The sequence below is a fragment of the Oncorhynchus keta genome, unplaced genomic scaffold (genome assembly GCF_023373465.1).
Source record: "Oncorhynchus keta strain PuntledgeMale-10-30-2019 unplaced genomic scaffold, Oket_V2 Un_contig_27095_pilon_pilon, whole genome shotgun sequence".
Classification (NCBI taxonomy): domain Eukaryota; kingdom Metazoa; phylum Chordata; class Actinopteri; order Salmoniformes; family Salmonidae; genus Oncorhynchus; species Oncorhynchus keta.
Window position 1 is genome coordinate 115,691 of NW_026285337.1, and position 13,416 is coordinate 129,106.

At 54.2% G+C, this 13,416-nt stretch overlaps 1 protein-coding gene across 1 annotated transcript in view; it reads left to right on the plus strand.

Moving 5' to 3' along the window:
• Window positions 1–13,301, plus strand: part of LOC127922788 (myelin regulatory factor-like protein) — a 39,854-nt gene extending 26,553 nt beyond the window's left edge. Inside the window, 16 exon segments of the mRNA XM_052506635.1 lie at window positions 517–564; window positions 688–772; window positions 872–946; window positions 1,783–1,894; window positions 2,043–2,117; window positions 7,861–8,055; window positions 8,509–8,636; window positions 8,721–8,805; window positions 9,118–9,291; window positions 10,100–10,621; window positions 11,344–11,511; window positions 11,597–11,830; window positions 12,098–12,199; window positions 12,491–12,542; window positions 12,666–12,942; window positions 13,109–13,301. Coding sequence (XP_052362595.1) covers window positions 517–564; window positions 688–772; window positions 872–946; window positions 1,783–1,894; window positions 2,043–2,117; window positions 7,861–8,055; window positions 8,509–8,636; window positions 8,721–8,805; window positions 9,118–9,291; window positions 10,100–10,621; window positions 11,344–11,511; window positions 11,597–11,830; window positions 12,098–12,199; window positions 12,491–12,542; window positions 12,666–12,942; window positions 13,109–13,301 — 2,525 coding nt within the window.
• Window positions 13,302–13,416: the final 115 nt, after the last annotated feature.

Below are 13,416 nucleotides of genomic sequence, written 5' to 3' on the forward strand. Positions count from 1 at the left end.
GTATCTCCCACTACCTGGCCCTCTCTAGCAGGTGAGCTGTCTACTCCCTGTATCTCCCACTACCTGGCCCTCTCTAGCAGGTGAGCTGTCTACTCCCTGTATCTCCCACTACCTGGCCCTCTCTAGCAGGTGAGCTGGCTACTCCCTGTCTTCATTTACCAACAGCATTCTCCACTGTATTTCTTTCTTCATGCTAGCTTATCTTGACGTAAAACCTACATGTTGCTGACCTTGAATGAGACATATAATATGTGCCATTTAGAAGACGCTTTTATCCAAAGCGACTTACAGTCATGTGTGCATGTGTGCATGTGTGCATACATTCTACGTATGGGTGGTCCCGGTGGTCCCGGGAATCGAACCCACTACCCTGGCGTTACAAGCGCCATGCTCTACCAACTGTGCCACAGAAGGACCACAGACATAATTCTGATGCTCTATAAAGTGTTGGCATTGTGCTGCTTGTGACAGGCAGTAATCTCACTTCTTCTCTTGGTTCCAATTCTGCCTTCTCAGATAAAGGGAAAGACAAATTCAATGAAGAAATCAAAGGTGCCGGAGATTGTAAGTCAAATTCTATCACATACGTTTGAACACACGTTTTAATGCTTAATCCAAATGTGTTATTTTCTGACTTTATTTCACAATACTTTAGAGTTTGACATCAGATTGTTGTTCTATTTTCAGGGACAAACACAACAATAAAGTCTTTTTTCATCAAAGAAAACGAACAGATCATTGACTCTCGGTACTGTGAGAGGGGAAGCTGCGGGTACGTAATTCAGTCCGTTTGAACTCATTTAATAGATGTAGATTCAGACTGCCAAACCGATGGTATACTTCATCTCTATGTTGATCTGTTTCCATTCAGGTCAGGAAACTACTCCTTCCAAATCCCTATCAGCAAGTTCGTCCCCACCAACATGCGTGTCACTGTCCAGATGAAGTGAGTGACCAGGACATGAGACATGCTTCCTCTTGTCTCCACTTTGTTTTCCACTTGAATAATGCAATAGGTCTTGTCTTCCCACTGTGGTGGTGACAGGTTGGCATTGACTGTGGACTCTGGAAGGAGCAGGGGATAGTTTCTAAGAGGTTGTTTTACCTCCGGGGCTGATGATGGTCTGGATCCTCCCAGACATTCAGAGTCCATGCAATAGCAGAGTCCATGCTTCCCTCTGAGTCCATGCACAGGGGGAACTAGCAGAGTCCATGCACGGGGGGGAACTCTGGAGAGTCCATGCACGGGGGGATAGCAGAGTCCATGCAGGGGTTGCAGAGTCCATGCACCTAGCAGAGTCCATGATGGTCAGAGTCCATGCACGGGGGGAATTCAGAGTCCATGCACGGGGGGACTAGCGGGAGCTTGTGAGTCTAAGGGCTCCATTTAATCCTTAGTGCAGTAGGGTTGCGATTTAGAATTTAAAGGCAATGTTTCTGGGCATTTGCGGAGACTGCAGTCACGTCGTTGCTGCGTATGTCGTCTCAATGGGAAATTACCTTTAAATGTCAATCACACCATACTACCGCAGACCTTCAGCGCTACGGATTGAATCGAGACTTGAGGCTTTGTCTGAATCAGACATTGGACCCCAGTGTGGCAGGACTTCCTGTTCTGTATGAGGAGATGAAGGCCTCTACTAAGACAGAGTTGCATAAGGCACATTCTCTCATTGTTGTTCACACTAATTACAAATGGTCACAGAGCACTTGGTACTTGCACTGTGGGTTTGTTGAAAGTACCGTAAATGACCACTAGGTGTCTCCTCTCCTCTGACGCAGTACCACAGAGCTGCTGGTTGTCCACCTGTGTCATAATGATGAGATGTTTAAATGCTCTGCCTTGATGGACCACGATCAAACCAACGAAGAATACAATTTCATAAATACACAGGTATGGCATCCACAGACAACACTATACTGTGGTTGCTCTCTGTTTGATAATTGCAAACTCTGCTCTTTGTGTGATAAAAAGTGAACAAAGAAAGTAAGAAAGAAAGAGAGTATAAAGCTTGAAAGTGTTTCTCTTTTGTTCTCTCCAGGGCTACGTCCATGAATGGCCTCTGCCAGTGTCTCGATTCTACAGGAGCTCCTACCACTTCCGCTCAGCAGTGGCTGTAAGAACTAAAAGATTTCTCCAATGTGTCCTTTCCTAAAATATCAATGTCAAACGACACTGTCCCAGTAGCCTCACAACTACTACGTGTTGTTTGTTGTGGGGAAAACGACCCGATCTTATAACCACAATCTAATAGAGTTGTTAAACATTAGTATGATAACATTAGTATGATAACCACACCCTCCCTTTACTCAACCCACCGTAATGCTCTCGCCTCCCGTAATGCTCCCTGTCGTCTCGTCCCTGTAATGATCTCGTCTCATCGTAAATGCTCCTGTAATCGTCTCCCCGTAATGCTCGTCTCCCGTAATGATCTCGCCTCCCGTAATGCTCGTCTCCCTCCCGTAATGCTCGTCTCCCCGTAATGCTCTCGTCTCCCCGTAATGCTCTCGTAATGCCTCGTCTCCCTCGTCTCTCCCTCCCGTAATGCTCTCGCCTCTCCCGCCTAATGCTCGTCTCCTCGCAATGCTCCCCGTAATGCTCTCGCCTCCCCGTAATGCTCTCGCCTCCCGTAATGCTCTCGCCTCCCCGTAATGCCTCATCGTAATGCTCTCGTCTCCTGTAATGTCTCCCCGTAATGCGCTAATGCTCTCGTCTCCCGTAATGCTCTCGTCTCCCCGTAATGCTCTCGCCTCCCGTAATGCTCTCCAATGCCTCGCCCCCGCAATGCTCTCCGTAATGCTCCTCATCGTAATGCTCTCCTCCCGTAATGCTCTCGTCCCGTAATGCTCTCGTCTCATCGTAATGCTCGCCTCCCCGCAATGCTCGTCTCATCGTAATGATCTCCCTCGTAATGCCTCCCTCCCTCACGCAATGCTCTCGCCTCCTCGTAATGCTCTCGCCTCCCGTAATGCTCCCTCCCTGTAATGCTCTCGTCTCCCCGTAATGCTCTCATCTCCCCGTAATGCTCTCGTCTCCCCATCTCACCGCAATGCCTCATCGTCTCCCGTAATGCCTCGTCTCCCCCGTCTCCCGCAATGCCTCGTCTCCCGTAATGCCGTCTCCCGTAATGCTCGTCTCCCCGTAATGCCTCGTCTCCCCGTAATGCCTCGTCTCCCGTAATGCTCTCGTCTCCCGTAATGCTCTCGTCTCCCCGCAATGCTCTCGTGATGCTCTCTCCCGTAATCGTCTCTCGCCTCCCCGTAATGCTCTCATGCCCGCCTCCCGCAATGCTCTCGCCTCCCGTAATGCCTCGCCTCTCCCGTAATGCTCTCGTCTCCGTAATGCTCTCGTCTCATCGTAATGCTCTCGCTCTCTCATCGCAATGCTCTCCCCGTAATGTCTCCCCGTAATGCTCATGCCCTCATCCCCGTAATGCTCTCCCGCAATGCCTCGCCTCCCCGTAATGCTCCCCATCTCATCGTAATGCCTCTCCCCGTAATGCTCTGCCTCCCCCCTCGTAATGTCGTCTCCCCGTAATGCTCGTCCTCCCGTAATGCTCTCGCCTCCCGTCTAATGCTCTCGTCTCCCCGCAATGCCTCGTCTCATCAATGCTCGTCTCCCATGCTCGTCTCATCGTAATGCTTTCTCGTCTCCCCCTCCCGTAATGCTCTACGTCTCCCGTAATGCCTCGTCTCCCCGCAATGCTCTCTCTCCCGTAATGCTCTCGTCTCCCGTAATGCTCTCGTCTCCCGTAATGCTCTCAATGCTCTCGTCTCCCTAATGTCTGCCTCGTCTCCCTGCAATGCCTCGCCTAATGCTCTCGTCCTCCCGTGATGCCTCGTCTCATGCGTAATCTCGCCTCATCGTCTCCCCGTAATGCTCTCGCCTCTCCCTGGTATTGCCTGGAACAATAGTGAAGAAGAAGAAAATGCTACATTAAAATGGGAGATCGTATGCCCGCAATGCTAAAATCAGATACAAAGATGAGAACTCATCCCTAATGCCTATCTACCCTGTAATTGCCTAGAATGGTTCCACCCTGATCTCGCCTCCTCAATGCTGCCTTCCCGTAATGACTTGTACAGTATCTCCACTGTTAGAGCCTCACTTGTCAATGTAATAGACAATCTGGTCTATCTCCATCCAGGGCCAGGCAGACTGCTACCGCCGTGGCCCGCTGTTCACAGACTACCACTTCTCTCTCTACCGAATGTGAGTGAGGAAGAAGACCTCACACTACAGTTCCTCTGGCAAGGCCAGCCAGTGTCCAATGACTCGGTGCTTCTCTTCGTGATGTCTGGCCCCGTAATAATTCGTCCACTAATTGTATTGTAATGCTATCCCGAAATGTCCTGATTCCCCCGCAATGATCGCCTCCCCGTAATGCTCTCTTTTCCTCGACCGTAATGAGATCGCCTATTGAGACAGAATTACAGTAGATAAGAGTCGTAATGATTCACTTTGCCTTGTGACAGTTCTTGCACTATGAAAATGATTGAGTTGGAATGACCTGAACGGGATCATTTTGTTTTCATGGAATGTAAATGCAGAATAACAGGTTATTTATTGATTGTTCGTAAACTATACATTGATCATGCCTCACACTGTTAAAACAGGAGGACAGGATGAGTCACAAAGTAAAATAGTACTTATATCTCAAAATGGAGATGCTGTAGCTAGCGCAATGCTAAATGGCACAGATATTTCAGAAAGTAAAGTTGAATTCTGTCCCATCATTTCCTCACACAGGTAAATACCATTGGAAACTGAAAATAAAGTACTGAATTTCTGTTCTGGAATGCTGCTTCATCCAGGATCAACTTTATCATTCAGACGCAAATTTAGAATGACGTCAGTTGCCTCAAAGACCCACCACCATCTCTAAGGCCTATCTACCCTGTCATTGCCTAGAATGGTCTCCACCTGTCTCCCTCCTCGTTCTCCATCTTAGAGGATGTCTATCTCCACTGTCTATTCAATGTAATAGACAATGCTGGTCTGTCTCCTCCAGGGCCTTTACCGACCGTGGCTTCGTGGGGGCGCTGTTCACAGACTACCCTTCAATTCTACCGGAGGTGTGAGTGAGGAGATGTCTCCTCTCCTCTATTCTAACCAATGTCAATGACACGGGTGTCTCCTCTCCTCGTGATATTCTAACCGTAATAATTCATCCACTTTGTATTGTTTTTCTATGAAATGTCCTGATTGGTGTGAGAATCTGAGACAGAATTACTCGTAATGATTCATTTCTTGTCTTGCACTATGTGAAAAGAGATTGAGTTCTAACCAATGATCATGTCACACTGTTGGAACACAGGAGAGATGTCTCCTCTCCTTATTCTAACCAATGTCTAATGTTCCTTTCCTCTTTGCAATGCCCCCTGTCTCCTACTCTATATTTCTAGTAATAGAGATGTTCCTCTCCTGTAAAATCTAAAGTAACAGTGATTTCTTGCATTATTCTCCCAATAGAGATGCTCCTCTGTTGGAACACAATCTCAACGCCTCCCGTATGCTATCTCAACTTGTCTATGTAATGCTCTACATTTATTTCTAAAATAATTGTGTTGAATGTTACTGCATCTTTCCTATTCTAACCAGGTAAATACCTATTGAAACTGTAAAAATCCCTGAATTCTAACCAATAGAGATGTCTCCCTCCTTTATCATTCTAACCAATAGAGATGTCTCCTCTCCTCAATTCTAACCACCACAACACAACTTTAAACCTCGGCTCTATTCTAACCAATGAGATGTCTCCTCTCCTCTATTCTAACCAATAGAATGTCTCTCTATTCTCCTCCCCTATTCTAACCAATAGAGATGTCTCCTCTCCTTTATTCTAACCCATAGAGATGTCTCCCTCTCCTTTATTCTAACCAATGTCTCCTGTCTCCTCTCCTTTATTCTAACCAATAGATGTCTCCTCTCCTCTATTCTAACCAATAGAGATGTCTCCTCTCCTTTATTCTAACCAATAGTCTGTCTCCTCTCCTCTATTCTAACCAATAGAGATGTCCCCTCTCCTTTATTCTAACCCAATAGAGATGTCTCCTCTCCCTATTCTAACCAATGATGTCTCCTCTCCTTTATTCTAATTAATAGAGATGTCTCCTCTCTCTAACCCATAGAGATGATTCTCCTCTCCTTTATTCTAACCAATAGAGATGTCTCCTCTCCTCTATTCTAACCAATGAGATGGAGGGATCTCCTTGATTCTAACCAATAGAGATGTGTAGAGGGAGGGATATGGGGTTGAGGGATAAATGGGGAATGAGGGAGAAAAGTTGGTTGGACTCCCGATAGAATGTCTCCTCTCCTCTATTCTAACCGGAGATGTCTCCTCTCCCTATTCTAACCCCATAGAGATGTCTCCTCTCCAGGATTCTAACCAGACCCCAGAGATGTCTCTCTCCTTTATTCTAGGGAGATGGAGGGATGTCTCCTCTCCTTTATTAACCAATAGAGATGGTTCCTCAGATTCTAATGGGGAGATGGAGGGATCCTTTATGGAGAGATGTCTCCTCTCCTTTATTGAACAATAGTCTAGGACCAATGGGAGACAGGTCTCCTCTCCATTCTATGGGGGATGGAGGGATGAGATGGGGGACAGAGTTGGAGGGATAGATGTGGGGATGGGGAGATGGAGGAGACAGGATGAGGCAGACTGCAATGGAGGACAAAATGGGAGATGGAGGGATGGATGAGGGACAGAGGGGGTTGGAGGGATAGAATAGATGGAGGGAGGGAGAGATAGATGGAGGACCGGAGAAGTGAGATGGAGGAAGAAATGTGGGGATGGAGGGAGAAGTGGGGGATGGGGAGAGAGATGAGAGAGATGGAGATGGAGGAGAAGTGGGATGGATAGAGGGATGGATGGAGGACGGGGGGGGTGGAGGGAGATGGGGGGTGGAGGGGAATAGATGGGGAATGGAGTGGGGGATGAGGGAGGGATGGAGGAAGTGGGGGTGGAGGGATAGAGGGAGAGATGGGAAGGATCTCCAGATGGGGATGGAGGGAGGGATGGGGGAATAGATGGGAGATGGAGAAAGAAATGGGGGAGGGAAGGATGGAGGGATAAATGGGGGATGGGGATGGGGGGTGGAGGGAGGGGCAGGGGAGAGGGTGGGTATGGATGGAGGGAGAGATAGGGAAGGATGGAGGGAGAGATGGGAAATGGGGATGAGGGAGAGAAGTGGGATGGAGGAAGAAATGGGGGTGGAGTGGGGAGATGGATGGAGGGATAGAGGGAGAGATGGGAGATGGAGGATGGGGGGTGAGTGAGAGATGGGGATGAATGGAGAGATGGGAAATGGATGATGGATGGACCCCACATGGAGGAGAGAACAGGGTAGAGGGAGGGACTTAAATGGGGGAATGAGGGAGAAAATGGGGTTGTTTTCAGTGGAATGTCCGATAAGTGGCAGAATCACAGGTCTGCATGAATTAGCTGTGTGTTACAGGAGAATGATGCTCCAAATATTATCCTGATCACAGACTCCACCGTCACAGGACCCCACCGTCAAGACCCCACCGTCACAGGACCAGACCGAGGACAGGACCCCACCGTCACAGGACCCACCGTCACAGGACCCCACAGTCACAGGACCCCACCGTCACAGCACCCCATCACAGGACCCCACCGTCACAAACCTCACAGGACCACACAGGACCCCACCGTCACAGGACCCCACAGGATTTATCACAGGACCCCACCGTCATTGTTGTCACGGACCCCACCATCACAGGACCCCACAGGACCCCATCAGGACCCCAGGAATAACAGGACCCCAGGACCCCACCGTCACAGGACCACACAGGACCCCACAGGACCACCCCACAGGACCCCACCGTCACAGGACCCACAGGACGTCACCCTGCCAGGACCCACCGTCACAGGACCCCACAGGACCGTCACAGGGACCCACAGGACCCCACCATCACAGGACCCCACCGTCACAGGACCCCACAGGACCCCAGGACCGTCACAGGACCGTCACAGTTGTCACAGGAGCCCACCGTCACAGGATTTCACACCCCCACAGGACCCCACCGTCACAGGACCCCCCCACAGGACCCCACCGTCACAGGACCCCACCGTCACAGGACCCCACCGTCACAGGACCCCAATCACAGGACCCCACAGGACCCCACCGTCACAGGATGTCTCACCCACCGTCACAGGACCACACCGTCACAGGACCAGGACCATTGACAGGACCCACAGGACCCAGGACCTCTCACAGGACCCCCACCGTCACAGGACCACACCGTCACAGGACCCCCACAGGACCCCACCGTCACAGGACCCCACCGTCACAGGACCACACCGTCACAGGACCCCACCGTCACAGGACCCACAGGACCACCGTCACAGCACCCACACCGTCACAGGACCCACAGGACCACACCGTCACAGGACCCCACAGGACCACAACGTCACAGGACCCCAGGCTCACAGTCCCACCGCCACAGGACCCCACCGTCACAGGACCCCACCGTCACAGGACCCCACCGTCACAGGACCCCATCACAGGACCCCAGACCAGACCATCACAGGACCCCAGGACCCCATCACAGGACCCACAGGACCAGATGTCTCCACTGTCACAGGACCCACCCACAGGACCCCAACGTCACAGGGACCCCCCACAGGACCTCACCTTCACAGGACCCCACCGTCACAGTCACAGGACCCCACAGGACCCCACCGTCACAGGACCCCACCGTCACAGGACCCCAGGACCACCGTCAGGACCCCACCGTCACAGGATTCACAGGACCCCAATCACAGGACCCACACCGTCACAGGACCCCACTGTCACACCCCACCGTCACAGGACCCCACCGTCACAGGACCACACCAACAGGACCCCACCATCACAGGACCCCACCGTCACAGGACCCCACCATCACAGGATGTCACAGGACCAGACCGTCACAGCACCCCACCGACCCCACCGTCACAGATCCCACCGTCACAGGACCCCACCGTCACAGGACCCTCACAGGACCCCACCGTCACAGGACCCCACCGTCACAGGACCCCACCGTCACAGGACCCCAGAGATGACCCCACCGTCACAGGACCCATTCTAGGACCCCCACCGTAACAGACCACACCACAGGACCACACCGTCACAGGACCCCACCGTCACAGGAACCCACAGGACCCCACTGTCACAGGACCCCTTTATTCTAACCAGGACCCCGTCCACAGAGACCCCACCGTCACAGGACCATCACAGGACCCCATCAGACCACAGACCCCACCGTCTCAGGACCCCACCGTCACAGGACCCAATCACAGACCAGACCATCACAGGACCTCACCTCACTTTATTCACAGGACCACCATCACAGGATGTCACAGGACCCCATTCTAGGACCAACCCACAGAGATGTCTCCCACCGTCACTTTATTCTACAGGGTCACCTGGAGGTCACAGGATTCAGGACCAGACCGTCACAGGACCCCACCGTCACAGGAGTCACAGGACCGTCACAGGACCCCACCGTCACAGGGTCACAGATGGAGGTACCCCCAAGCAGGAGAGACCCCACAGTTAGAGGACCCCACAGGAGACCGTCACCTCTCCTTTATGTCACAGGACCAATGAGGAGATGGGACTATTCAACTGGATTGAGTCACAGGACAGGACCCCTCTCCACTGCGTCACAGGAGATGGAGGGATGGACAGGAGGGACCCCACCGTCGAACAGGATGTGGACCCCAGGGACCCCACCGCCACAGGAGGGGAGATGGACCATCACAGGGGTGGAGGAGGACCCCACCATCACAGACCGTCTAGGACCCCATGGAGGACCCATCACAGGACCACAGCGTCACAGGACCACAGCGACAGGAGGGATGGATGGGACCCCATGGAGGAAGAAGGATGAGGAGTGGACCACACCGTCACAGGGATGGATGGGACAAAATGGGAGGACCCCAGTGGGGATGACAGGGACCGTGAGGCAGATGAGGACCCCATGGAGGGACCAGATGGAGGGATCACAGGAGGGTCACAGGGGACCCATGGGACCCCACAGGACCCCAGGACAGGACCCCACCGTCACAGGACCCTGTACCCACAGGACCCCACCGAGGAGGACACCATCACAGGGGATGGAGGGGAGAAGTGGGTTGGACACCATCACAGGACCCCAGATGAGGAGACCGTCACAGGGACAGGACCGTGGAGGCAGAGGACACCACACCATCACAGAGGAGTGGACCCTCACCTGGGGATGGACAGGAGGGACAGGATGGGACCCCACCGACAGCACCCCACCGTGGAGGCACAGGAGGTCACAGGATGGGGTCACAGGCTGACAGGGTCACCTTACCCCACCGTCACAGGACCCCCAGTGCACCCCCACCATCACAGGCAGAACCGTCACAGGACCCCACAGGACCAGGGGGGACCACCCCACCGGGGTGGGGGACCCCACCATCACAGGACCACCACCCACCGTCCAGGGATGGACCTCACAGGGACCCCACCGTCAGGGAGGAGATGGACCGTGGGGAGGATGGGGATGGATAGGAGGACCCCACAGGACCAGATGTCACAGGGGATGGAGGACCCCACAGGACTCCACCGTCACAGGGGAACCGTAGATGGGAGAATGGGACCGTCACAGGGGACCAAATGGGGAGGGGAGGGATGGAAGGATAAATGGGGGAGGCTGGAGGGATGGAGGACCACAGAGGACAGGAATCACAGGATTATTTAGGACAGGAGAGGCTCTGGCTGTAGAATGTATTATGGATTAGGAGAGGATGGGGGAATGATTAGATGAGTACACAGAAAGAAATGGGGGAGGAAGGATTTATTAGGGATTAGTGGGGGGATGAGGGAGTAGAAGGTATTATTTATCAGTACCAGAGGCTCTATAGAATTTATGGACTCCCACAGCAGGGAGGGATAGAGGGAGGAAATTGGGTATGGATGGAGTACACAGAGAAGCCATGGGGACCCCATGGAGGAGAGATGGGAAACAATTCCACAGAACAAGATAAGTGATACAGGAGGAGCACAAATGCACCGTCACAGGATGCATGAACATGAGATGGATAGGACCAGTGTAAAGGAGAATGATGGGGATGGGGGACCGTACAGACAGGACCCCCACGCGTGAGCCAAATCACAGGAAAGGTGTCACAGGACCCCAAATGGACCAGACCGTCACAGGACTCCACCGTCACAGGACCAGACCGTCACAGGAACAGGATTTATTTTATAGAAGGACCCCACCGTCACAGGACCACACACAGGGACCCTAGCTGTGTGGACGGAGCAAAGATGCCCCCCACTTCCTGATCAATCCCCCTCCAGGACACCCACAGGACCCCACCATCACAGGACCCCACCATCACAGGGTCATGGACACCGTCACAGGGACCCCCACCAGTCACAGGACCCCACAGGACCCCACCGTCACAGGACCCTGGACCCCATGTCACAGGACCCCACAGGACCACCGTCATCACAGGACCCCACCATGTCACAGGACCACCATTCAGGACCCCACCGTCACAGGACCCCACCGTCACAGGACCCCACCGTACACAGGACCCCACCGTCACAGGACACCCACAGGACCCCACAGTCACAGGACCCCACCCAGGGACCACACAGTCACAGGGACCCCACCGTCACAGGACACAGGACCCCACCGTCACAGGAGCACAGGACCCCACCATCACAGGACCCCCCGACAGGACCCTACAGTCACAGGACCCCACCGTCACAGGACCACAATGTCTCAGTGACCACAGAGGACCACCCGTCACTACAGACCGTCACAGGACCCCACCGTCAGGTTGTCATCACAGGACCCCACCGTCACAGGACCCCACCGTCACAGGACCCCACCGTCACAGGACCACACCGTCACAGGACCCCCACCGTCACAGGACCGTTCACAGGGGCACCCCACCGTCACAGGACCCACAGGACCACACCGTAACATAATAGGACCCCACCGTTCTTACAGGACCACACACAGGACTCACTCACAGGACCCCACCTCACAGGACCCCACCGTAAAGGACCCCACAGGACCCCATACAGGACCCCACCGTCACAGGTTTCACAGGACCCCACCTTCCCACAGGCCCCACCGTCACAGGACCCCACCGTCACAGGACCCACCGTCACAGGTCTCACAGGACCCCACCAGGACCACACCGTCACAGGACCACACCGTCACAGGACCACACCGTCACAGGACCCCCCCACAGGACCCCACCGTCACAGGACCACCATCGTCACAGGACCCGTCACAGGACCCCACCGTCACAGGACCCCACCGTCACAGGTCACAGGACCCCACCGTCACAGGACCCCACAGGACCACACCGTTACAGGACCCCACATGTCACAGGACCCCCACCGTCACAGGACCCCACCTGTCAGGGACCCACCCAGGACTTCATCACAGGACCCCACAGGACCCCACCGTCACAGGACCACCCCACAGGACCCCACCGTCACAGGACCACCCACCGCCACAGGGACCCCCACAGTCACAGGTCACCCACACCGTCACAGGACCCCACCGTCACAGGACCCCTCCACAGGACCCCACCGTCACAGGACCCCACAGGGACCCCACCGTCACAGGACCCCACCGTCACAGGACCCCACCGTCACAGGACCCCACCGTCACAGGACCATGTCACAGGACCCCTTCACCGTCACAGGACACACCCACAGGACCCCACAGTCACAGGACCCCCTGTCACAGGACCCCACCGTCACAGGACCACACCGTCACAGGACCCCTCCAGACCGTCATCAGGACCCCACCGTCCAGGACCCCCAGGACCCCACCCACAGGTCACAGGACCCCCTTCCGTCACAGGACCACACCGTCACCCCACCGTCACAGGACCCATCCAGGACCCTCAGGACCTGTCACAGGACCCCACCGTCACAGGACCCCACCGTCACAGGACCCCACCGTCACAGGACCCCACCGTCCGTCACAGGACCACACCGTCACAGGACCCCACCGTTTCACAAGACCCCACTCCCCATTCACACGACCCCACATTCACAACCCCCCTTCATCTTGACCACACCGTCACAAAACCAGACCGTCACAGGGACCCCACCGACAGTCGTCACCCCCCACAGTCACAGGACCCCACACAGACCCCTTCATCAGGAACCCGTCTCACAGGACCCCACCCCATCATTTAGTGTCAACTCCCTTCACTTATTCACCTTCATCTCCTAAAACACTCAAGAACAAAATTAGGTGGCAGGACCAGACGTCACAGGCGTGACCCTACAGCACCCCAGCGTCTCCCCATGACAGGACCCCACCGTCACAGGACCTCCTTGCCACAGCACCCCAACCCGTCTCCTCCCCTTCACAGAGGAACCGTCCCCTGACAGCAC